Source organism: Vulpes lagopus, chromosome 21, assembly GCF_018345385.1.
Source record: "Vulpes lagopus strain Blue_001 chromosome 21, ASM1834538v1, whole genome shotgun sequence".
In the NCBI taxonomy this organism is placed as follows: domain Eukaryota; kingdom Metazoa; phylum Chordata; class Mammalia; order Carnivora; family Canidae; genus Vulpes; species Vulpes lagopus.
The window spans coordinates 42,483,847-42,510,526 of record NC_054844.1 but is presented as its reverse complement, the minus strand read 5'-3'; the positions used below and the strand labels follow the sequence as shown (position 1 = coordinate 42,510,526).

General features: G+C 40.6%; 1 protein-coding gene and 1 pseudogene across 4 annotated transcripts in view; both read right to left on the bottom strand.

The window, feature by feature from the left end:
- Nucleotides 1-26,680, bottom strand: part of SCN8A (sodium voltage-gated channel alpha subunit 8) — a 122,716-nt gene that overhangs the window by 42,838 nt on the left and 53,198 nt on the right. For all 4 annotated transcript variants that reach the window (XM_041736333.1, XM_041736335.1, XM_041736331.1 and 1 more), the window contains exons 12-14: nt 21,119-21,481; nt 8,263-8,395; nt 2,621-2,859 (exon numbers count right to left, since the gene is read on the bottom strand). In XM_041736333.1, the coding sequence (XP_041592267.1) occupies nt 2,621-2,859; nt 8,263-8,395; nt 21,119-21,481 (735 nt within the window). The remainder of the gene's footprint in view (nt 1-2,620; nt 2,860-8,262; nt 8,396-21,118; nt 21,482-26,680) is intronic.
- Nucleotides 23,006-23,128, bottom strand: LOC121480423 (annotated as a pseudogene).

Genomic DNA, 26,680 nt, shown 5'->3' with positions numbered 1-26,680 from the left:
TAAATCCAATTAGATTTAAATAAAAAAAATGTCCAAGCCTTTGGAAATTCTCTTACTGAATTATACTAATATAGTTCCTATGATTTGTAGAGTATATTTCGTTATTCTAAAAGCTTATCTATAGGTTCTCATTTTATCCTCCCAACCTCTGATGACATGGTGTTATCCTCATTTTATAGATGCAAACACTTGTGGTCAGAAATGAGTGGCATATGTAACATTAGTACATTCAAAACAGAACTCTTGATTTTATTATTATTGTTTTTAAAGATTTTACTTATTTACTCATGAGAGACACAGAGAGAGAGGCAGAGACACAGGCAGAGGGAGAAGCAGGCTCCATGCAGGGAGCCCAACGTGGGACTCAATCCTGGGACTCCAGGATATTCACTAAACTGCTGAGCTACCCGGGCTGCCCAGACCTCTTGATTTTAAACTCCAAACCTGTTCTTTCCTCAGTCATCCTATTTCCTCCACAGCTACTAAACTTCCAAATCGAGGTACCAGTCTTATTTCTTCCCCTTCACACTCATCTCCCATCTACTGGCCAAAGTATCCTGAACCATTCATTATTTTCCATCCCCACTAATTGCAGGTTTATAATTCTTTACAGTCCCTTGAAAACTCTTGCCCCCAGAGTGCTTTCTCATTTTAGAACTGTTTTGGTTGGGTTGCTTCAGAAAGTCCTTGAACATTAATTGCTGACCTTCCCTCTCTCCTCTTTCTTCACGATGATACTGAGCAAAGTCTTCTCAATGCTCATAACTCTAACACTTCTAATGTAGGTGTGACCTTAAGTCTCTACAGACTTTTTAAGAAAGGGAAAAATAATGTCATCTGCTGTCCTGGTCTGAGGGCAATTCTGCTGGTGGTAGGTGAAAAGGCCTCTCAAAACTCCTTCAAAATCAAGGACTGATTCTGTAAAAAGCAAGTAAAAGTAAAGACTTTGAGAAAAACAAAACATCACAGGGAAAATACTACCACTGTCGGCAAAATTATCAAGTCATACTTTTCATTACTTAACTCTTGGCTAATAAAATAAGCTTGTATCGATATCATTTTGTTGATTGGTTCAAAATGTTGCTTGATGGCCGATCTCCTGGTCATACAGTAAGCCCACTGTTAAGTACCCCCTCAGAGTCAGCAGATTTCCTGGACAGCCTATGAGAATGTCCTGTTTCACGACGCCCATATCTCATCAGGTTGGGCATGAGGGCTTACATCGAAGCGGTGAGGGTGAGGTGTGTCACTAACTCACTAACTCAGACATGGAGAGTGGAAAGATTATAGAATTATCTTGGATGTGTACCAGGGAAATGTGACAGGCTGCAAGGACTAACCAGATAAAGCATCTCCTTTGCCACACTTGTTTTCATAATCAGAACTCAAAATATCATAACACTTTAATAGTATATTAGGACTTAATGTAAAAACTCTGTGTGTGAGAGAGATATGTGTATGTATGCATGTGTGTGTGTGTGTGTGTGTGTGTGTGTGTGTGTGTGTGTGTGTGTGTGTAGAGAGAGGGAAACAGAGAATACCAGGCAGAGATCACATTCAAAAGGTAATGAACCATCTGATTTAACTTGCTTGGGACACCTGGGTGGCTCAGCAGTTGAGTGTTTGCCTTCGGCTCAGGTGGTGATCCCGGAGTCCTGGGATGGAGTCCCACATCAGGCTCCCTGCAGGGGGCCTGCTTCTCCTTCTGTCTGTATCTCTCCCTCTTTCTGTCTCTCATGAATAAATAAATAAAATCTTAAAAAAAAAAAAAGATTTAACTTGCTCATGGTGAAACTCCTATGGAATAATGAAGCCCAGATGACCTAGAGGATTCTTTTCAACTAAATTTTTCTTATCTATCAAAATTCAATCAACTCCTGATCTTTGGACTAAGAAATAAAACAGATAAAATCCCCAAATCACAACTATTTGACTTCAGAATATACTGTGTCATCTATTTAAAAACAAAAAAACCCCTCATTCTTATCTTCTAAATAATATAATAAATTAAATATATGGTTTAAGCTAATGTTAAAGTAAATTTGGCACAGATCAACTAACAGTAGAAACTGGATGAGAGCCCAGAAGTTGGATAGGAGGGGGGGAAACCAGCCTAGAATTAAAAGTTTCCTATAGATAGGCCCCATATGGGTAAATAATATATCACGGTACAGGCAAATTTATAGTTGTGTTTAATGCACTAAAAGAGCTCCCCTATTTTGTGGTAGTTGTTACTGAAGGTGAAAGGGGAAGTGATGTGCTGGAGTAATGCAGGAATCAATGTGAGAAACAGAATGAGGAAAAAAAAATCCCGAAGTCCTTGGCTCAGGTTGCTAAAAGCAACCCACTGCACCAGGCCTCCCATTCTGTCACCATGGTTGGTTTTCTGCCAATAGCTCCTAAATGACGTCTTCAAAGTTCTGCAGAAAGAGGAAACAGCCAAGGGATCACAACAGTGAGCAGAAGTGGCTGGGGCTGTGCCATATGTGGAAGCATTTGTCTTCCAATTAACTATTACTTTCTTTTCAACTAAACTCCAGTTTCCAGTATCAGAAAAAAAGATGTCCTACAGGCAAAACATGTTCAGATCATAAAATCAGGAGAGAGTGCTCCATCTTACCAGATTTCCTACAGCCAAGACGTGTTCAAATTGTGGTGTCATGGGATGGTGCTCCATGGCCATAAACAGGGTATTCAGGACAATGCAGATGGTGATGGCCAAGTCCACAAAAGGGTCCATAACGATCAAGTTCACGATCTCTTTCAGTTTTATCCAGTACGGGTGACACTCCCAGATGAGGAAAGTATTGGCAAATTTATACCAGCATGGCGGGCACTTTCTCTGTGACTCTTCCAGCTCTGTGTCGAGTAAAGAACAAAGGTAGCCCTCAATCACAGTGAGACAACAAAGGGGGTCTCTCCTACTCCTTGCTGGGTCCTTATTGCTGCTATTCACCATGAGAAGAAAGGTGGTTTGAGTACTGACTTTCTGTGTAGTTCCCCCCACCCCATCCCACCCCACCCCATTTTCTTTCCCATAAAGGGAAAGAGGAGGCATGAGCAATACCAGGTCACTTCCCCTATTACCCACCATCTGGTCATAACCTAGACTTTGATCTGTTTTGGGAGTGGAGCATAACGGTTAGGAGCTTGGCCTCTGAGGTCTGACTCCCTGGTCCAACCGGCTTCAACACTCACAACTGTGTGATTGCAGGCAAGTTACGGATTCCTCTATGCTTCTGTCACCTTATCTGAAATGACACTTACTTTACAGGCTGTGGGAATAAACGAGTCCTATAATCCTCAACCACCGATTAAAGAATAAGCGATTTGGTAAATGTAAAGTGGCCAGCGCAGTGCGTGGCACAAGGCAAGTCCTCAATAAATGGCACATTTTACGTTATGCATTATATCACTAAATTATTATCAGAGAAGCAGTTAGAAGCGCAGACTCTAAAGCCAGACATACCTGGGTGCGGTACCAGCTCAGACAGTGCTAAGTGGGGGAACCTGAGTACATTACTTCAATCTGCCGAGAAAATTAAATGAGCTAAGATAGGTATAAAGCACCTCAGAACACCCTGGCCTGGGCAGCCCAGGTAGCTCAGTGGTTTAGCACCACCTTCAGCCCAGGGCGTGATCCTGGAGACCGGGGATTGAGTCCCACATCGGGCTCCCTGCATGGAGCCTGCTTCTCCCTCTACCTGTGTCTCTGCCTCTCTCTCTCTCTCTCTCTCTCTGTGTCTCTTATGAATTAATAAATAAAATATTAAAAAAAAAAGAGAACACCCTGGCCTACAGTAAGTGCTCCAGAATCATTTGCTCTTATTATTATCTTTGCAGCAGAAGCAGCATGGGCAGCCAGGCCACCCTGTGCAGTGTGTGCAGTGCAAGTTAGCAAGCGCGCAGTTCACAACTGAGGTGGGCGCAAGAGTCCCAGTCCTCTCCCTTCCCCTACTCTTTCTCATTGCCCTTCTCCAATTTCATCCTCCCTCCCTCTTCCCTCCTTTGGTCTCTCTCTTTTAGAAACAGAGCTGGTTAGTTTCCAAGAAGATCTTATGTGATCTGCAATATGCGAAATAACTAAGCCACGAAGGGCTCTAGTTGAGGCAGGAAGAGGAGCCCGGTGTGACGGACTTCTTCCTTCCCTGAGGCACTTTCCCTAGGATCCTGGCATTCTGATGGACATAGACTGAGTATCATTAGACCAAGATGATCTCTAAGGTCGTTCACAAAACAAATATAAAAAAGGACCATTAGACATTGAAGACAGAGAGCCATTCAGCTGGCAGCCACAACCATCTAGGCATTAGGCTGTAGGTAACAAAGCCCTGCTCAAGTAGAGTATGAATTATAATAGCTTGGGTTACAAAAGCCCAAGGACCTTGACCTTGGAAGATGTTCTTGTAAATGTAGCTTTGAGAACCGGTCAGCATGATAATCCTAGGCAAGGTCTTGGTTCCACCGGTCTGGGTAGAGATGTATCTAGCCTACACCCCAACCCAATTCTGCTGAGAAAATCAAATCATTCAGGGAATGAAGAAAAGTTTCCCAACGTTTCACCAGGAACAAGATGGCTGGCTTAAATGAGTCTTCTTTCCCTTTTTCCAACCAGCTGGATGGTGCCCATGGTGATGGCTTTATTTTAGACGGGGTGCTTTGGTTGGGTTTTTGATTGGCTCCCTGGTTGCTAAGAAAATGGTTGCCTTGGTTTTTCAGATTTAAGGGCCACAGTAAGCGCCACGTGGGAGTCTGCGTGGGAAAGGAAGTCTGTGAAGAAAATTTGCTTTGGCTTCTTCCTCATAGAACTCCCTCCCTTCCCAAGGTAAATTTAGTTTTCTAACCAAAAAAAGAAAATGAAAAGGTTCTCTTATTTCCATAAATTCTTACAGTACATATTTGGAAATTTGGTTCCGTTCCTTTTTTTAATCTCCTCCCTTCTCCAAATGTCTGTTCACTGGCACGTGGAGGTTAAAGCCGCGACTGTTCACGTCTCCGACAGTAGACACAATTGTGGTGCTATACGGTGCACTAGGCTCTCAGTCTCTGCCAGATACTGAAGAGGGGTTTCCCTACCCTATGGGGCAAGAAGATTCCTACAGGGATACTAGGGATCTCATCCACATTTTCTCAGGTGAGATCTCAGGATGATCTTTTCCATTCCACAAACGGTAAGGCAATGTGGAGCTTGAGGAGCTAGAAAAGATCAATTAGGTGAATACAGAGGTTTACAAAGTGACTCACAACTTGGCAAACTTTCTAGGCCCCACATGCCTGAAACTGCTAAGAATTTGGTCTGGGAGAACAGGCTAACATACCCAAAGAAATATCCAAATGTTACAAAAAAAAAAAATCTAAATGTTTATGGGGTTCCCCTTGTTTTGCTCCTGAACATTTTTGGAAAGGTTACCATAGTGTCAACCTCACGGGTGTTGGAAATGGTTTCCAGAGAGGGCCTCGCAATTGCACCAAGCTGGTGGTGTCAGTAGACCGTGGGGTTTCTGAATATAGGGCTTGTCTTGATTCAATTCAACAACCTACAGTGTGTGAGGTCCTGGGAATACACTGGCATACAAGAGTCCCCACCTCACTGAGCTTACAGCCACACCACGAAAGACAGATGGCAGTTAAGTTATTGTGCTGACTGATGCTCGGGGCTGGTCAGCTGAACACCAGAGTGAGTCAACAAATCGCAGCTGCAACAGTTATGGCCAGTTGCCTCTATGAGGCAGTTGTTGAAACTGTTTTACCTGGGAACCAGTAATGCCAAGTACCATCACCACTTCTTCACCGACTCCCTCCCCTTCGCTGCTTGGAGAAGTGAGACTGTAGTACTCTCTGCCTACACCCTACCCCTAGTCCTCTGAAATATCCCCAAGCTGATGGCTCTGCTGACTGAATTCAGCTGAGTTTGCTGGATTCCAGGACAGCATGTCTGTCACAGGATAGGGGGGACATACAGCAGGCAGGATTTTCTCATTATTTACATACACACTTCTAGAGTTCTCCACTGTACTTTCTAAGCAGGTAGGTAGAAACCTGCTTCTTTGGTTTGGTAATCCAATGATTAAAATAATGTCAGAGTTTCTTAACTGAAGGTCTGAGAAGCAGGAACAATTATTCACTCAATGCTGGCTTCTAACACTGTAGCAATCGTTAACTACAGCGGGACCAGCAGTTAAATAGGAATGGATCTTTCTTAATGTCCTTTAATTCCCTCTCACATTCAGCTCCAGCCATCCATTGTTCTTTGCTTACAGCAGTCCCATCTCACCGGCTTTAAACAAAGGGAATCAAATCCTAGGGGAAGGGAGAGGAGAACGTCTGGGCAGTGGAAGGCTATGTGAACATCAGGACTTAGAAAAGGGAGAAAGAACTGGAATGGCTTCCCACTCAGGAACACAACCATGACTGTCTCTCTTCCCTGAGCTACCCCTACATCTATTTTTTATTATGTGTGTGCTGGTGGGTGGAGGGTAGAGAATGAGTAAAGCAGAACAGGAAGAGAAGGAAGAGCATGGGGAGAAGAGGAAGAAATGGGAGAAGAAAAAGACTACTCCAGTGGTTTCCACCCAGCTCAGTAGAGGGATGGAAGCATCAAGGTCTCCAAAAGGAAGCCCATACCGCCAATGCCCCCGACTGTTCCAAGCAGGTGAGGGTCAGTCCAACAAACATTTCCAACACATTTACTTCTACTAGACTCTGTGCTGAGCCACTGTAGCAATCAATTAAGTAATTGTTGTAGTGCAGCAATAGTTCTCCTGTTCTGATGTCTTTGCCAGTAATAAAATATGCCTGTTGGAGGTGGTTCATTCGTCTTTCTCGACTTCCACAGATATCCAGAGAAATCCTGTCCTTGTCTCCTCGTGAAGAATAAAAATCAGCCAAGGTTCTTAAGCTAGTGTTTCTTAGCTTGGAATTCTTATCCTCTGAAGTTATTTGCCTGTGATCTCAAAGTATAAACTACAAAGTTTAAAGATATTTTCTCAGATGACGATCTCAATGAAAATTAAAGAAAAATAGGAATAAATGTTCCGGCAGCTGAAAATAGGTAACTCAATATTCTTTTCACTTGATGCATTCTCAAGATTAGTCTAGGTATAGTTTAACATCTTGCTCACATGTGGGAATGTAACAAGCTAGAGGAATTTCTTTCTGGGGTTTTTTCCCTTTATCACAGACACCTCTGCTGAATGAACACAAATGAACATACACACACACACACACACACACACATATTTTCTCTCTCTCCCTTTCTCTCAGAGTAGAAGCAGTATTGGGCTTAAATGACTCAAAAAATAATTCATTCCACGGACATCAGGATAATTTTGAATCTCCTTATCTCAGAGACTCTGGTTATTGTTGGGTTAGCCTAGAAGTCTGAACTCTGAAGAAAAGTAATCTGAGGCCTCAAGAATATTCTGGATCTACAGTAGGACAGCTCAGCTAAACCAACATGAATCAAAAGAAGAAGATTCACAAGAATCAATCAGAATCTCATGAGAGAAAACCCAGTCACTGAATCTATCTTTAAAGAAAGCAAGATGAGCCTGGAGTATAGACCATAATTGGACAGAGAGCTTACACTTGCTGGGGGACGGTGGTGTCACGGAAAATCCTGATATTCCTCAGTGTGCAGCACTGTGTCGTGGAAGAGCCACTCAATACCAAGTTCAGGCACTGACAGCAACATTACTGCAGATACACTATGATTCAACAGTGGCTGCTCTTTCCCTGTGGCACAGAGTGCCGAAGTAAGAGGGGTTTCAGCTTACCTATTCACACATCAAATATATTTGTGGATATGTGGGGGTGTTTGATGAGAGACAGAATTGGGTGTAATCAAAATGCACAGTACATTAGTCCTTCAGGGAAAACCAAAAGGGTTGTAGTAGCTAAAAAGGAAAAGAGGAAGAAGGTATGTTTTGGGGCAGAGGGCACGAGGGGGATTCCACCATTTCATATCTTCACAGTTCTTCTGTCTACATTGTTTATGCCTCACGTCACCCCACTGGCTCCTCAGGACCACTATGGTCTTCTTGAGATCTTCTAGCTCACTCTTGACTATCATTCCTTCATATTTCTTACCTACCTGTGTATGATGCTGGCAGCAGCTCTGAAATCCTTATTTGATTCTCTGCATGCAGATTTGGAATGCTGGATTCTTTTTGAAAAAATCAGGCCAATTGACAGGGATTATATTTATCATGCACACTACATATTGATATCTTGGCGGCTTTGACTGAAATCAAGGGCACATACCTTCTACTAGTGTGTTTGTAACAACACTCAATATACTGTTGATTCTGTCCTTCCGCCCATATGAGGCCAGTTGGTCCATGGAAACTAAGAGAGATCCAGGGCCTTTCTTCTTAATTTCCACCTCAGTTGTAGCCTGAAAAAGATAGCAAATCAGGTGAGTAAAGTCTTACAAATGTTAAAGCAGGGCCTTACTGGACAGATAGTCCAGAGTGTGAGCAGAAGAAACATATGCTCTTCACGACATCTTTTTACTTTGATCCTACAATCCTAATTAACCTCAAGATGTACAAGGGAACATGACCATGTATCATCCTTAGCTCTACATAGACAAGACATGTTAAGTTTGTACAAATCTACATAGATGCACAAGATTCAATCAGAATCTCATGAAAGAAAACCCAGTCACTGAATCTATCTCCAAAGAAAGCAAGATGAGCCTAGAATATAGACCATATTAGCTCTACATAGCTCTACATAGACAAGACAGGTTAAGTTTGTACAAATTTACACTGAACCAAAGAATCTGGCTGGGTCCCAAACACCTCATCTAGTCAATTCCTAGCACGGAGTAGAAAGACCAGATCTCCAGGGGCAATGCCGTCCAAAGTAGAACCTGAGTTTTCCTGTCTCAGTCTCATATCCACAGCATCTGGCTAGAATTGGACCACACAGTAAAATAAGTCAAATTCACCTCTGTTCAATACTGAGTAATGTAGACATTGTTTCCTCCATGGGTTGGAGGCACCATCACTCTCTCAAGCTGTCACTTCCAAATGTCAAACCTGGGCCCAACTGAATGTTAACAAGTTGAAGTTCTACCCCAATTCTCCAAGCCACTCCTCCAAGCCACTGTCAAGAAGTATGGTAAGGGTTTCCCTATTTTAATTACATATACAGCACTATATATTTTTATCTTGCCCTTATAAAATTTTACGTTATAAGTTAGCCTGCAAATGTTCAAATTCCCAATCAAACAAAATGAGCAGAAAACACCATCAGACTGTTATACAAAATACTTTTTTACATACTCCACTGTGGGCACTACCAGTATGGGAGATTATAGCACAGTGCTCCTGAACGTCCCCTTGCTTGTCCTCTCTGTGCTAACCTGAATATACTACATTAGATCAGCCTTAACGTAGTGGCTTAAAAGCTAGCTTTCTAGTAGCCATGCCATCCACTATAATATTTTATCATGTAATGTTGACTGTCCCTTGCATTGTGAAGGTAAGAGGGTAGAGACAGTCACCACCTCTCAGAGAACAGGGAAGATATGTGTTTGCGTGAAGCTAGAGAAGTACATCTGATCAGCTGTTTTGAAAAGAAAATAATTTCTCTAGAGAGCTACATCAGAAAGCCTTTCTGCCCTTAGATATGATTAGGTTTTAACAACAGTACAGAAGAAAGTTTCTGGCAGATTATAATTTATCTTGTTACAGTGTTTGATCAAACTGTTTTACTGACTCAGACATCTGGTTTACCTTAGGGTTTGGTTTTGTTTTGTGGCAGAGCTACAGAAGAATGGAAAAGAAAAAGAGGTGATTTCCTTGGGAATTTCTGGCTGCATAACTATACAAACACCTGTATATGTAATGATAATGTGTTGACCAGTACCTCAGGTAATAATAAGATATATTTCTTTTTTTATTTAATAGTAAGATATATTTCTTTGATAAACCACTTTTTGCTGCAATTCCTAGCCTGATAGTCGTGACACCTACTAAATCAGATTAAACTACTCTATTTTAAAAATGACAATCATCTAAAAAGGAACCCAGAAAGGCCCCATACAGTGGACACTCTTGTTTCTGGAGTTTATTCATTCTAGATTTTTACTAAGCTGCCCTCTGCAAATCTACAGTACAAGGCAGATAATTTTCATAATGCTGACTCCCAAGGTACTGTAAGATCTGATGGACTGGCTGATTTGTCAAGAAAGGACGAAACTGCATTTAAAACTGCTTCGGTTCAAAGTATATCTTATTGTTTTTCTGGACTTGCTGGATGTAATAAGACATAAATTCTTCAGACTTTAATAACATTAACCTTAAACAAAGTTAATAGAAATGCTGTCTAAAGGACCTAGTCAAATCATTAGATTATTATTTAGTGGTATCTATTTGAAGGCTAAAATAATTTTTAGCTTGGATTTTAAAAATTCACATAAAGAAAAGTTTATCCCAAACTTAATAGTAAGATGGAACAATTATTATTTATATCTTTCTATGTAAACTGAAAACAAGCCATAGCAGATATATGTGGAGATAACTTCTATCATGTTGAAATTTGTTCCATACATAAGGCATGTTGTAGAACATATCTTCAGTTTCAAAAAAGAAAGAAATGAAAGAAGACACCAAGAAAAAGAAATTTCAAAGACCATACTTAGGGAATTTCAGAGGGTAAAAAGGGAAAGTCATCATGTCACCTGGGCAAGAACAGTTTACCACAGATCCAAATAACTGATTCCATTGAAAAGTCTTGTGGTAACAGTGAGATACTCAGAAAAATCCCTTTAAATTTGTAAAGTCAACAACAGACTTCTAAAAATCCATGGATCAAAGACGAAATCACAAAAGAAATTAGAAAATACTTTGAGGATAATGAAAACAATACATTATTTATAGTATAGGTTTATAGAATGCGGCTAACACAATGGTTTGAGAAAATTTTACAGTGTTAAATGCTTATAATAGAATCTAAAAAAGATATGAAATCAATGCTCTAAGCTTTCATGTTAAGAAATTAAGAAAAAGATCCAATTAAACTGTGGGTAAGTAGATGAAAGGAAAGAATAAAAATAAGAATGGAGATTAATGAATCAAACAACAATCAAAAAGGGCAAATGTTTTTTAAAAACAGATTAAGAAAATTCATAATTCCCTAGCAAGACTGATCAAGAAAAAAGAGAGAAAACACAAACGGTCATTTTCAGAAAAAGGAATGGGGACATTACTACCAATTCTACAGGCATTAATATAGGGTAATAAGAATACACTGTAATTGTAAGTTGAACCATCATAAGTTGGAAACCTTCTGTACAATATTTATATTAGTCAGAGTATGATAAGATACAGTAGAATAACAAATCCAAAAATCTAAGTAGTCTAACCTTTAAAAAAAAAAGAATATATTGTAAGCAACTTCATGTCATTTCACTTTGTATGAAATGGACAAACTTATCAAAACACAACTTATCAAAACCGATAGAAGAAGAAATAGAAAATCTAAATAACCCACATTAGAAACTGTAATTAAAAAAGCTTACAATAAAGAGAACTCTAGGTCCAGATGACTCTACAAGTGAATTCTACCAAACATTTACAGAAGATATAATACCAATACTAATACCACTTCCTTCAGAAAGTAGAGTATAAGGGAATACTTTTCAACTTGTTTTATAAAGTTAGCATAACCTGATACTAAATCTGCCAAAAACACCACAAGAAAAGAAAATCAGAGACCAGTATCCCTCATGAACAGTGATGTGAAATTCTTAACAAAACATGAACAAATAGAACCTAGTGATATAGACAAAGATAATACATCATGACAAACAGGGTTTATATCAGGAAAGCTAGTTTCACATTAGGAAAAAAGTCAATGTCATTCATCACTTTAACAGGATAAAGGAGAAAAATCATCTAATTATCTCACAGATGCAGAAAAAGAACATTTAATAAAATTCAACACCTCTGCATAATAAAATTTCTTAGCAAGCCAGGAATAGAATGTAGCAACTTCAATCTGATAAAGAACATCTATGAAAACCTACAGCTAACATTATACTTCTTGGTGAAACATAAAATCTTCCTCTAAAAATGGAAACAAGGAAGAATGTCTGCTTTCATCATTTCTATGCAATTTTAAAAATGATTTTATTTGTTTGACAGAGAGAGCACAAGCAGGAGGAGTGGCAGAGTGAGGAGAAGTAGGCTCCCTGCTGAGCAAGGAGCCCAATGCACACTCGATCCCAGCACCCTGGGGTCATACCCTGAGCCAAAGGCAGACACTTAACTGAATGAGCCACCCAGGTGCCCCTTTCTGTGCAATTTTGTATCTGAAGTCCTAGCTAGTGCAATAAAGCAAGAAAAATAAACAAAAGGCATAAAGGTGTAGTTGCTGTTATTCACAGAAAATATTATCATGCAGGTAGAAAACTCTATGGAATTTACCAAAAAGGACCTATTGGAACCAAAATGTTATTTTATCAAGGTCATGAGATACAAGGTCGATATACAAAAATCAACTATATTTCTATGTTCTGGCAACAATAAATACTTGAAAATAAAAAATTTAAAATTATGCCTTTTACAACAGTATCAAAAAAATACAAATACCAAGGAATAAATCTAATGAAATATGGGCAAGACCACCACTGCAATCTATACAACTTTGCTGAGAGAAACTTGAGAAGACTTTAATAAATGAAAACTACATTCACAGATTGAAAAATTCAATATAATTAAGATGTCTACTATTCCCAATTGACCTATAGATTCAGTGCAATCACTATAAAAATTCTACACTTTTCTGAAGAAACTGACCAAAAAAATGATTCTAAAATATACAGGGACACGCCAAGGATCTAGAATAGGAAAATCACCTTTTATTTATTTTTTTAAAGATTTTATTTATTTATTCATGAGAGACAGAGAGAGAGGGAGAGAGAGAGGCAGAGACACAGGCAGAGGGAGAAGCAGGCTCCACGCAGGGAGCCCAATGCGGGACTCGATCCCGGGACTCCAGGATCACACACTGGACCGAAGGCAGGTGCTAAACCACTGAGCCACCCAGGGATCCCTGAAAATAACGTTTTAAAAAAATACCCAAATAGCACAATAATCTCTTAGATTCTTTAATAATCTTTAAAATGTTTTTTTTTGTTTGTTTGTTTGGAGGGCTTATGCTATCTCATTCCAAGACAATAAAGTTATAGTAATTAAGTAAATGTAGTATTGAATAAGCATAGACAAACCAATCAAGGCAACAGAACAGAATCTAGAAATAGACCCACACATATACATCAACTGATCTTTGATCAAGGTGCCAAGTCAATTCAATAGAGAAAGTTAGTCTTTTTAACAAATGGTACTGAAAAACTACATATTCATCTAAGTCAACTCCCATCTAATTTCATACACAAAAATTGAGCTCAAAGACTTGAATGTACAACCCAGAACTGTAAAATCTATAGAAGGAAAATAACTTCATAATTTTGGGTAATGGCAAAGATTACTTGGACAAGATGCAAAAAACATCCAATAGGAAAAAAGATACATTAGATTTTATCAAAATTAAAAATTTATGTATCTGAGAAATGACTTATATCCATAATATATAAAAAACAAATAATGAGCAAAAGAGGGGTGCCTGGGTGGCTCAGTACATTAAGCATGTCTTTGGCTCAGGTCATGATCCTGGGGTCCTGGGATCAAGCCCCCTATCAGGCTCCCTCCTGAGTGGGGAGCCTGCTTCTCCCTCTCCCTCTGCCTGCTGCTCCCCCTGCTTGTGCTCTCTCGCTCTCTGTCAAATAAATAAAATCTTAAAAAAAATAATGGGCGAAAAATTTAAGTAAGCAACTAATAAAAGATCTATGAGAAGCCAACAGGCACATGAAAAGACGCTCACCATCATTAATTAGCACGGAAATGCAAATTAAAAGCACAGTAAGATATAGTCTATGCCCACTAAAATGCTAAAATCAAAGACTAACATCACCAAATGTTGGCTAGGATGTGGAGCAACTGGAACTCTACCACACTGTTGGCAGGAGTATTAAGAGAGTTGTACAAGAACGCTCTTGGCAAGCTTACTCATACCAATGAAAACTGGAAACAATCTGAATGTCCATCAACAGGAAAGTGGATTCACACACTGGAGTGTATTTATACAATGAATTACCTTATCAATACTCATCAATAACAGGAATGAAGTACTGACAGTATGAATGTATCTCAAAAACATCTTGTTGAGTGAAAGAAGCCAAATAAATACACATTGTATGAGTCCTTAAAAATGAAAGAAAACGAATCTATGGTAATACATGACAGAAGAAGTTGCTCAGAGAGGTGAGGGGATTGAGTAGGAAAGGGTACTTTCTGAGAGTCTTATGGTACAAAGGGGTTGAGGGGACGACTCACAGGTGGTTGGACAGCTCTTGCTCCACCACCTCTAGACCCACATCTTTGGTAACTCCTGGCTGAGGGTTACCCAATGTACTACTGCAATACCGATTATGCAGCAGAATTCCTTTGAGAAAGAATATGGAGTGTGTATGTAATATGTATGTTATCTGTAGCGTAGAAATAAAAGAAGATCTATCAAGTGGGAAAAGCAAAAGCTATTTATTCTGAGCTTGATGTAGGGAGTCAGCCACCATCACATGTGTTTTGCCAGAGGCTCAAAGGCAGGTAGAATGGGAAAGCTTTATAGTGCAAAAAAGGGAAGGCTTCCAGTGTGCCTTGATGTCAAGGTTGCTGGCACTTAGAAGCTGTAGGTGGGCTAACTAGAAGCCGGGCATACTAGGTGATTGATTTGGCTTTCTCTGGTGGGTCCTAAGCTGAAGGCAAAAACAAAAATTAGGGAAACTGTCAGGCATTAATCAAGTCCTGACCATTTGGAGCTGACTGTTATAGAAGTTAGCTTACTGGATTGTCACTAAAGATAGCAATCTGGCTCTCTCCAAGTCTGACTTACTGCAGGCTGGCTGCCTGGGTCATTGATCATTGATAAGGGGGTTGGTTTCTTGGGTAGGTTGGTGGTGAAAGTCTTATTTTTTTTTTTAATATATGGCCTGGTCATTGTCTGAACATGGAGTCACTCAGTATTCATCAGATCTGACTGATTAACAGAGAGATAGGGAGCAAACATATATTCATCACTGTTAACCACCTAAGATGATATAAACTAAAACTGCCTATGAAGAACATTACTTAAAAGTGTTAAGCACTAACTGGGGGCTTAGATAGAATCTAGAGAAAAACAGACCTATACTGGGAAAGTCGAATCTGTTAAAACCAGGGTATACAGGAATCCAAGATGGATGGGTAGTTCGTGAAATCCTTCTTTCCTCAGTGAGGTTTTGAAAGCTGGCACTGAAAGTCCAGGCTATTGTTTCTTTTTCAACTTTGACAACACTGACATAAAAGGACAACACAACATAAAATTCACCATTTTAACTGTTTCAAGATGTGCAGCTCAGTGGTTTTTAGTATATTTACAATGTATTCCAGTGCATTTCCGTCATACCAAAGAAAAACACAGTCCCTGTTAGTAGCCATTCCCAACCCACACCTCTCCCCAACCTCTTGCAACCAATAATCTGCTTCCTGTCTCCATAGATTTGCCTCTTTTGGGAATTTCATATAAATGGAAGCATATATTATGTGGCCTTTGTGCCTGGCTTCTTTCACTGAGCATAATGCTTTCAAAGTTCATTTATGCTGTAGCACCTATCAATATCTCATTCCCTTTTATGGCTGAATAATATGACATAATATGGATGTGTCATATTTTATTTACCCATCCCTCAGTTGATGGGCACTTGGGTAGTTTTTACTTTTTGGCTATTATGGATAATGATTTTACGAATATTCATGTACAAGTTTTTGTGTGAACACCTGTTTTCAGTTCTACCTAGGAGTAGAACTGCTGGATCATATGGTTAAGTCTTGTGTTTGATTTTCTGAGGAACTGCCAATGTTCTCCAAAGTGGCCGCACCATTTCACATTCCCCATCAGCGTTGGTGGCTGTTGTTTCTTGTGTCAGATTCGAGCCAACTGGAGGGAAGAAAAGCTGGAGGAGACTCTCCCATGTACAGCAGCTCCAGAGGCACCCTTCCCTCAGAATCTGCTTGTGTGTCTCTGCTATTGGCTCAGCTGCTCAATTCTTCTCATCTGGGAGGGAGGGAGAGAGCTTCTCCTTCAACCATGCTGAGACTCAAGGACCATACTCTTTCCCTTCCCCTTCCCTATTTCTTTAGGTCATTTCTCAGTCCTGTAAGTGGAGGTGTTTACTTCTTTTGTTTTGTTGTACTTTGTTGGGGAGGAAAGAGGAGAATTAGTGAAGTTTTAAAGGCAGGAGCTTCTGCCTTTTTAGAATTCAGCCTCTAAGGAACTTTCACGTAAAACTATCAGTAACAGAGGAAGCCACAGAGAACCTTAATTACATTTTTTGAAAGTTAAACTCAGTACAAATTTGTCCCGTTTCTCTCAACCCAAATGCAAAGTTTATTAGGACATTTAGCACAGACTTCCAACCTCCTTAATTGTAGCTGTCTTTCACAAAGAGATATCCTACAACACCTACAGATGGCAGATTCTGCCCATGTTTCTATAGATCTGCCCAAGGAAGCTCAACTACACTGCTTTTTCCATAGAGATGTACTAATGGAAATTTATCAGGCATGACCTTCCTTGGAACTAAAATTTAGAGCATTTTAGAAGTAGCTTTAGAACCTAGCCATTTATCTCCTGTTCAAGCTTTTCTCAAATTTTTGTAGTTAATCTGCTTTAAAATAATTGTACAATAATTTCTTCTTCTTAGGTGAAGGTTCTTTAGGATTTTAGAAGGAATCCAAACCTCTCCAAGTCAAGTAATTCAGGAGAAATCCTAATGTCTACTTCTCAGGGCTAAAAAGGTCAAAAATATATAGGGCAATAAATGGAAATTGGCTTTCTGAACACCAAGAATGGGCCAAGTAATATGTTTCATGGTTTATAAATGTTATTATATTTGATCTTTAAAATAGCCCTATAGCATCAGTCTTTTTATTTCTTTTTTACAGATAAGGAAATGGGCTTAGAGAGGTTACGTTTATTTCTCAGGATGACATCAGTAAGTAAACTGAAGAACTTAGGCTTCAGGGTTGGTGCGCGCACTGCTTACAGGCCAGTGCTCTGGAGTCACACTGCCTGAGCCCCTTCCCTTACTGTGGGGTGTTGGACAAGTTGCTTCATTTCTCTAAGGCTCGGGTTCCTCTGCAGTGAAATGCACATGAACGTAGTGTCTGTTGGCTGTGGGCATTCAAGGAGATAATGCTTGTGTATCTGCAAGCTAGCACAACATGCTTTCTGAGTTACTTGTGATTTCTGGGTTGTCAGCAGCACCTGCTTTCTCTATGAGTGGTGAGATTCTCACATACTGCTCCAGCTTAGAGATGAAGACATGGGAAAAGTCCCCTTGTCCTCTGTTTCAGCAAAAAGCAAAAGCAAATATTCCCAAACTATAGAAAAACAATCACCGGTCATAGCCCAATAATTAACAAACAGATGAAATACTTTCTGATGAAACTTTACATGTCTCAACATCTTTTTTACCACAGAGAGGAGTATTTTATGTTTTTCTTTTCCTTTTTTTTTTTTTTTTTTTTGAGAGGGAGAACAAGCACAAGCAGGGAGAAGCACAGAGGGAGAAGGAGAGAAGCAGACTTCCTGCTGAGCATGGAGCCCCAACGTGGGGCTAGAGATCATGACCTGGGCCCAAATCAAGAGTCACAGGCTTGGGGAGCCCTGGTGGTGCAGCAGTTTGGCGCCGCCTGCAGCCTGGGGTGTGATCCTGAAGACCCGGGATCGAGTCCCACATCGGGCTCCCTTCATGGAGCCTGCTTCTCCCTCTGCCTGTGTCTCTGCCTCTCTCTCTGTGTCTATGAATAAATAAATAAAATCTTAAAAAAAAAAAAAGAGTTAGAGGCTTCACCCACTGAGCCACCCAGGTGCTCCGAGAATATTGTATTTTTTAATGTAAGTCTCAGGAAAAAATACAGGTGTGGCATAGCCTAAGAATCAATACTGATGAGACCAGCCTGTGGGCCTCAGCAGCTCCTATACAACTCCACAGAGCATGAGCACACTACGGAAGCACTCTAGTGGTTCAGGCAAAGGGGAGTTAATCCATGGCTGGAGACGAATCCCAAATATTTTGACAGTAAGAATCGCGCTATATTCTAGCCTAAAGAGGTATTTGTTGCTCCTCTGGCCTGGGCTTCATATAACATGAGTAAATCAATTGTATCTTTCTAAGACAAATGATAAATGTTTTTCCCACTTCCCAGAGAAGCTAGTATTCAAGCAGCCAGGAAGGTCTCTTGGACATCAGGAAGACTCCATCGCTACAAGTCATTAAAGCTCTGAACTTCACCTGTTAATAGGACAAAACCACTTACTGAACACAATGGTTATAAGAAATTAAATGAGATCATGCATATAGAGTGCTTAGCATAACTAGAGCAAGAACCCACTATATGGTGACTATAATTATTATGTCCACTGTAGAAAACTGTAAACAGCAGGAAAGTGTAAGGAAGAAAAAAAAGTCACCTGTAATTTCTCCTCCCAAAGGCAACAATTACTGTTAAATTCTAGTCAGTAGTTTGTCTTTCTATAGATCTGATACACACTAACTCTATGCAGGCTGGGTTTGTTTTGTTTTGTCTTTTGGCGTATTAATAGAACTTATGTATACGGCCACACCATTAGCAGCTAGGAAGTGCTTCTTTATGGCTTCTAATGAAATAGCTTTTCCTAGTTATGAAGCCTTTGGGAATGAAATAGTCCTGCCTACCTCATTTCCTGTCATGCTGGGATCTGCCCTCCTGGCCTTGGGAATCCTCAAATCTGTCACCATCATCACTTGGGACCACTGCAAAGAGTGTCTTGAGCGCTTAGAGGGTGTTGAGTGTGTAGGCCCCCCCAAACCCAAAGGTAGCACTCTGTAGGCTACGATGTAAGGCGGTTGCAGACAGACTAATTTCCATAGCCATCTGCTCAACTGCCTCTCAAATTTTTTCCCCCACACATTATAACAGAAGCTGCAAAAAAACCCAAAAACAAAACCCCCAAACGTGCTCATCTGCCTTCAGCTGAAGTTCAGTCTCCACCTTCCTGGCTACCTTTCCTTATATATATATATTTTTTTTTTTCCAAAGAAAAAGCAAGATGTATTATTTGGCTTACGTATTTAAAAAACTGTCCAGGATATCAGAATTTAAGTCTCTTAACATTTGAGTTGCCCAAACTGTACTGCTCATGCTGACCTGCCCCTCATTCTCTGATGATAATCATCTCTTGTTTGTTTCAGAGAATATAACTGTCTAATTATGGAGTCTAAAGATTTACCTCTAGATATAGAATCAGGGACAATCAAAAATTATACTTAAAGTAAAGATGATCATCCATAACATTTATTTTGGCCAACAGTCTAGTTTTAGGAGGATTTTGGAACCACTTTATTATTATCATTCCTATTTTAGTAGATATTAAATAAACAGTTTTCCAGAAGAAAAATAGCCATGTGATTAAACAGAGAAAACATTAAAATTGAGAAAGAGAAGACTGAGTTTTCCCTAAAGCTTTGGCTCTATTAAAAATGAGCTGTGTGGCCTAAAGGAGCCCAAAGTCTCTGAGCCTACTTCCCCATCCAAAAACAGGGATAATGATCTCCACTTAATCAGCCTCACAGAATTTTTATTCAGAGCAAATTAAATAATGAATGTAAAAATAATTTGTAGCTTGTAAAGAGCTAAACAGACGTGTGTGGGGGAGGGTATTTTGCTATTAAATAAAAAGGCAGGAGAGACAAGACATCAGACACATCCTAACTGCCTTTTGAATTTGTATCTATATAGTCAACAACTATCCTGAAATGTTAAAAACAGATCATTGTGAATAATTCCATCCTTGACTGTCCAGTTTCCCTCCACACATGCATCATGCTAATTAAAGGACTGGCTGTCTTCGTGCTGTGTTAGAGGAAACTGAAGTGTTAGAACGAAACGGACTGGCATGCTATCTCAAGGAGCTTACGCCAGCTAAGGAAGGGCTGAGGGAAGTTAAGGAGTTAGAGGTACGGAGGATTAGGATCACTGAGGTTATAAGAATTTGAAACTAGAAAAAAGGTATCAACAGCTTAGAATTTAAAGAAATGTTAAGAGATGGCTTTTCCCAAGGAGGGGAGCCAATCTTCAAACCCCTAGACGAGAGATTTTACGAAGCTATTATATGCAGCTCCTCCAGAGCCTGACATTTGATTACATTTAAAATTCATCTTTTGCTTCCCTTTTCCTTCCTCCCCCATACACCATGTGTTCTTGCCCCAACCTCCCACTTTTCCCTCCTTTGATTTATTTCCATTTCAATCCCTTTTGAATGTCTAGCTCCAGTTCTGCACTGGCTTCCCTAACCTCTCCTTGCCTGGCTCTCTCTGATGTACAACCTCCCTGCCCGCAGGACCATGCACCCACGTTCCTCTTTGGAAAAATCACATCTCATTCTTACAGAGGAGACATGGAAAATCATTCTGAGCTGTATTGTCTGTCTGTCTGTCTGTCTGCTTGTTTGAATAGAAGGATAAGAGCTTTAAATTCCAGGCTGTTTCCCTATAAGGAGAGGATGTGGGAGGGACAGAAGCAATGACAGTTTCCAAACCGGCTCAGACTTGGTCACTGGTGGTGGCAGGATGCCATTCTCATTCCATCCGGGCAGGATCCACTGGCCAGAGGCATTCAGTCAAAGCAGGTGGGGAGAGGGAAACGGGTAGGCTGATAAAGACTTGCAAAGATGGAGAGAAAGGAAAAGAGGTAAAATAAAGTGAAGAGTTGATGGAGTAGGGTAACAGAAACAAGGAAGGAGGAGGGATGGGGGGGACAGAGCAGGGAATAAAGTGGAAGGGCAAACAGGGAGGGCCGAAGAGAGAGAGAGAGAACCAAACCAGGAGGGAGAAGAGAGACAGAAGCAGGGGGGCGGTGGGGCCAGGCCGGAGAGAAGAGGAGGGCGCGGGCCAGCCTGCCATGCCTAGCCTGGGGCTGTGCGTGTACTTCCTTACACTGTCATCGGTAGCTGCCTTATCTATTTTCACCTCTGGCAGGAGCCGCCCGCCGATGTGGGAGCCAGGGCCACCGATGAGGGACACCACGCCGTTGCAGTCCACCGTGCTGTTGCGCTTGACACTGCGCCGCAGGCTGGGGAAGATGCGCGACGAGCGGCTGCCCTGGCTGTAGCCGCTGTAGCCGCTGTAGCTGCTGCGGCGCTCGCGGGCCCGGATGGGGATGAAGAGCGAGTCCCGGCGGCCCTCGCTCTCCTCCACGGTGCTGTGCTCGTCGTCGGCGAACTCGTTCTCCGAGCCCGGGTCGCGGAACCGCCCGGGCCCCCGGAAGCTGAAGATGCTGCTTTTGCTGTTGTGGCGGGAGAGGAACGGGGAGCCCGGGATGCTGAGCAGAGACTGCAGGGACAGGGAGACAGAGAAGGACAGAGACAGGTGTGAGACGGGCCCGCTGCGCAGCCTGAGCACAGGCATTGTCCCCACCCTCACCCCCCACGTCCTGGCCCCGTCCTTGCACTCCTGGTATCGGAGCACAGTGTTCCCTGACGGCACGTCTGGATGGTGCGTGTGTACAACGACCCAACACCCCTCATCACTCTCTTTTGCCCCATACCCTTGGGACGCGACTCTGACCAGCTATAACCCTAGAAAAACTGGACTGGTCACCCAGGCAATGCAATGATGCTTTGATCTTGTGCTCTATGCAGCTAATCCACAGGCAAACATCGCTGGGTCTGTTTCTCATTACTGTGAGGTCACACGACGTGGGCCTGTCATTTACCCACGATAGATTCTATGCTATGCTTGGCAAAAAGGGGCGAATTTTTAAGTGGCCTCTATCTCTTGGTATTCTCTCGATGAGTACATGCCCGGGAGGTGAGTCCTATGCCAACAGTGGCCTTGAAGTACTTTTTGAAGTTGAATATTATGGATGTTCCCTCCTACTCCATTTTAAAGTCAACATTTTTTCATCAAAAGCTTAAATATTTGTAAGTTATAGAATTCCCAGTACTGACTATTTATTTGGTTCCACGCCGTGTGTGGAGCCCAGTTTGGGGCTTGGACTAACAACCCTGCGATCAGGACCTAGCTGAGACTAGGAGTCAGATGTTAACCAAATGAGCCACCAAGATGCCCTCTAGCACTGACACTTAAAAATATAACTTTTGGGGAGCCTGGGTGGCTCAGCGGTTTAGCGCTGCCTACGGCCCAGGGCATGATCCTGGAGACATCGGGCTCCCTGCACAGAGCCTGCTTCTCCCTCTGCCTGTGTCTCTGCCTCTCTCTCTGTGTCTCTCATGAATAAATAAACAAAATCTTAAAAAAATAATAATAAAATAAAATAAATAAAAATATAACTTTTATTTATCATTTACAAATTTCTCATTTTTTTTCTCTTTCAACTCATACTTCCAATTCCACATTCTCTAGAGAACTGTATGCTAATGTATATTTTTATGCTTTCCTATATTTTATTGATCACCTTTCTTTTTAAAGATTTTTATTTATTCATGAGAGACACACATACACAGAGAGAGAGAGAGACATAGGCAGAAGGAGAAGCAGGTTCCCTGTGGGGAGCCCGATGTGGGACTCGATCCCAGGACCCTGGGATCATGACCTGAGCCAAAAGCAGACGCTCAACCACTGAGCCACCCAGGTGCCCCTTACTGATCACCTCTAAATACTTTCCTTCAAATAAAAATTATAAAGTATACTTAAAAAATTTTAATTTTCCTGTGGCCATGAATCTCAAAGAATTTTAAAAAATTCTCCTGGATTGATATTTAATTCTTTTTAATAAAATTGATCAAGGTATATATATTATATATTTTATAAGTAATTACTAAGCTTAAAAAGAAAATTTTGTTAAAATATGTCTCTTAATGAGTTTTTTTGTTCCAACTGGTGTTTTTGGTGATGAAATATTTGTACATAGTATTATTTATTATTAGAATCAAACATAGCTCAAAAATCAACTCTCCCTTCCCTCTCTGATAAGAACAGATACTATACTTGATCTTAGCCAAAAGGCCAAGAAGTGACCTCTCCCTTCCCCTTCTAATATTAGATTTTAAGTGCTGAGAAACCTTATTCAAGTAGTAAATAGTATCTTGGAACAGAAGGATTTGGTTATAGCAATGTCACTTAAATCTTTGAACTCCTTTCAAGTTATATGCCAAAATCACATAGTAAGCTATCGGTAGAATTTATCTACTGGCTGACAATCAAATCAGGTAGTCTTTCAATTTTTTTGAAAGCAAAGAACTGTAAACCACCCAACTTGCCAAATGATCTCTCTCTCTCTTTTTTTAATTCCAAATGATCTCTTACCGAGTTGTTAAAGGTAATCCATTCCTTGATTTCTGAGGATGCCAAAAAGGCTTTATTTATTATTTACTAGTAATTATATGGGTTACTCTTATAAGGGTTATTCTTTTACTTAGAGGAACTTTATTTAACCCAAAATAAACAGTTGGAATAATCAAAATATCATTAATTTCAAAACATCACTGCCAATGTTAATTTTTTCCCAACATTAATTTTTATAATAAAATAATTTTATCACATGCTTTAAAGATATTTTCATCAAGACCTTAAAGCCACAGGTTTAGCTCATTCACTTTATAAAAATATCCACCATATGATATAATTAGTAAAGCTAGTCCTTACTGTCACAGCAATTGGCCAAATCGGACTTTTATTTGAAAAATTATGACCTTATTTTTCCTTTTTAATAAATGTACTAATATGTATTCAAGTGACATCCATCCCACTCCTGAATTTAAACACCCCAATGGCCCTGATTTTAAGATGGGTAAATTCAGAAAGCCTTACAATGTATTTAAATTTCTTGGATTAAAGAAAATATAAGGACACTGATATTTTCAATTGTGCATTTGTTTGGCATCCCCTAAATTTTCAAACCTCAGGGCACTGTGCCAAAAGCAATGCCTTCCTATTGTACCTATGATTTTGTTCTGAGAAGTGCTAAGGTGACAGACACAGAGACAACTGCCTTTGGAAGAGTTTATTACCTATATTTCCCAAGAGAAGGGGGCATGCCATGTCATGCCAGCTGGGCCTCCTGGGGAGGTACCATGGTCCGTTAGGAGGCAAAAGGAGCAAGGGAAAAGCATGGTTCAGAACCTGTATGCGGGTTTCCTTGGAAGGAACAGCTGAGGTACAGTAGGCACATCTGAGAAGCTTAGGATTGGGCGGTTTGAGTGATTTGAGCAAGCTCTGGGCTATAGGAATGATTTTGGCTGTAAAGTACCTGGCCCTTGGAGTGATTTAGGGCAGGGGAAACATTGGTTTGGTGTGTCTTTGTGTGTGAGCCTTAGATAAAAATTTGGGCCTGAGGGTTTGGATTAGTTGATTTTTAAAAAATATTTTATTTATTAATGAGAGAGAGAGAGAAAGAGAGAGAGAGGCAGAGGAAGAAGCAGGCTCCGTGCAGGGAGCCTGACATGGGACTCGATCCCAGGACTCCAGTATCACGCCCTGGGCTGAAGGCAGCGCTAAACCCCTGAGCCACCGGGGCTGCCCTGGATTAGTTGATTTGTATATGAAAGGCACACTTTCAGGCAAGTTGTTCACTGTCTAGAAATTAAGTTTGCACATTAGCTAGCAAGGCTCCTAAAATGTCAAAGCATCGTAAAGTACAAAAAATAAAAACCATGATTAATACATTAAGATCCCAAGATTGGACTGGCAGGGAGGGAAAGGAAATATCTGAGCTTCTACCCACATGTTCAGTCCAGTATAACACAGAACACTGAGGTTCTGTGTTAGATGTTAGTAACAGTGCCTTGGGTGTATGTATCTCCCTCGTAGGGCTCACTAGAGAGAAATATGGCCGGGACGAGACAAGACTCAGGTACTCTTGGGCTAAATCCCATAATCACTTTAATAGCATCAATCAATGTCCTAAAAATGTCCTTCAAGACCCTCCCAGCATTGACCCTAACTTACTTTTCCCATTTTATCTTTCACTCTTTCCCCTCACAGACCCTACCATTGAGCCATGCTGCCTCCAGGTCTTTATGTTCTATACTTCCAGCTGTGGAAATCCTCTCCATTGTCCATGGTCCAGCCCTTTATCTTCTTCCACAAACCTCCTTCCCCTTCCACAGCCCTGAGCCTCTTTTTTAGAGTACTTGTGCTCTACTTTTTACTATAGTTCTTTACACACATGCTTTTAGCTCTTCTTTTTTAATCAGCTACAAACTCTTTAGGGGCACACTGCCTGATTCATCTTTGTATCTCCTGGAGTGCTTTGTATACTGCAGGTAGAGCACTTAATTTAATGAATATGTATTGAGATTATATACTATAAGTTAGCCATCCACACCTGAGCATTACCCCACACCTGCATTGGGTCCCTACTTCACTTCTCATAGAAGTCCACTTCTCTGGACTAAATCTGTGATTTTGCATTAAGCCAATGCTGGCTGCTGATACTACCTGGGACATTAGGTCTCCATATTCAGAAAGGTTTCACTTATTTGATACATGATCAATAAATACCTATAGTGTACTAAGTGATGTGGATACAGTGGTAAAGACATACATCATGGTCCCTGCCTTCTGGCAACTTGCAGCATATTAGGAAATAGATATTATAGGAAATCTATTCCTAAATGATAGAAAAATTATAAGGAAGATGATGATAAATTAATTCAGTGACCTACAAACACAGAAACCAGGATCCTGAGACAACACACGCTAAAAGAAACAAACTATCTATTATTCTTTAATTCCCTGTTCCATTCTTGGCAAAAGAGCTGCCTCTAATAAATCTGGAAAAGAGAACGTGTTCCATTTCTCCTTGTGCTCAGTATTCAAACTTTATCTATGGAGATACATCCTGAGGGTAGCCACCCCAACCCCTCCCCAGTCTCAGCTTCCCTGGGCTGGAGGGTTTCAGTGATGACTCAGGACCCTTGGCTCTGTTAACTCCTGGGATCCAGGCCACTTTATAAAATGGATGGGCCTTATCTCCTGTTTTCAACATTTTTCCTGTCTACCAGTCAGGAGCTTCTGGTCTTTTCCAGGCATATAACTAGTATATTTAGTATAACTAAATATACTACCTTAAGTCTAGGTGTTTGCTTGGGAGAATGGCTCTGGGGTGTTCTTGATTTGTGGACATGGCCCTCATATTTTTTCCACAGAAAAACTGAGGATTTTAGGGCATCCATGTCAGCTAGACAGCCTTGGGACAAGGCTTTCACAATGACTGGGATGTTTAGGATGTGATAAACTGGTGATTTAAGTGTTCTTTGTCCATGCCATATTTCACTTTTTCTCCACTTTTTTTTCCCCCAAACAGCAGTTATTCTTAAAGTGTGGTCTAGGGATTACTGTGATCCTTTTAAGGGGGCTCAAGAGGTCAAAACTATTTTATAATAATACTAAAATGATATTTGTCTTTATCACTTTCATTTTCTCACAAGTATAGAGTAGACTCTGGAGTCTGACAGTTTCACAGTATTTACACTTTTCTGATGAGCTGGTAGTGATTAATAAATGTATGTGATTTTTTAACACTGTGTGTGTCAATACTTGGAAGATCTATGTAACTCAATGAATCAG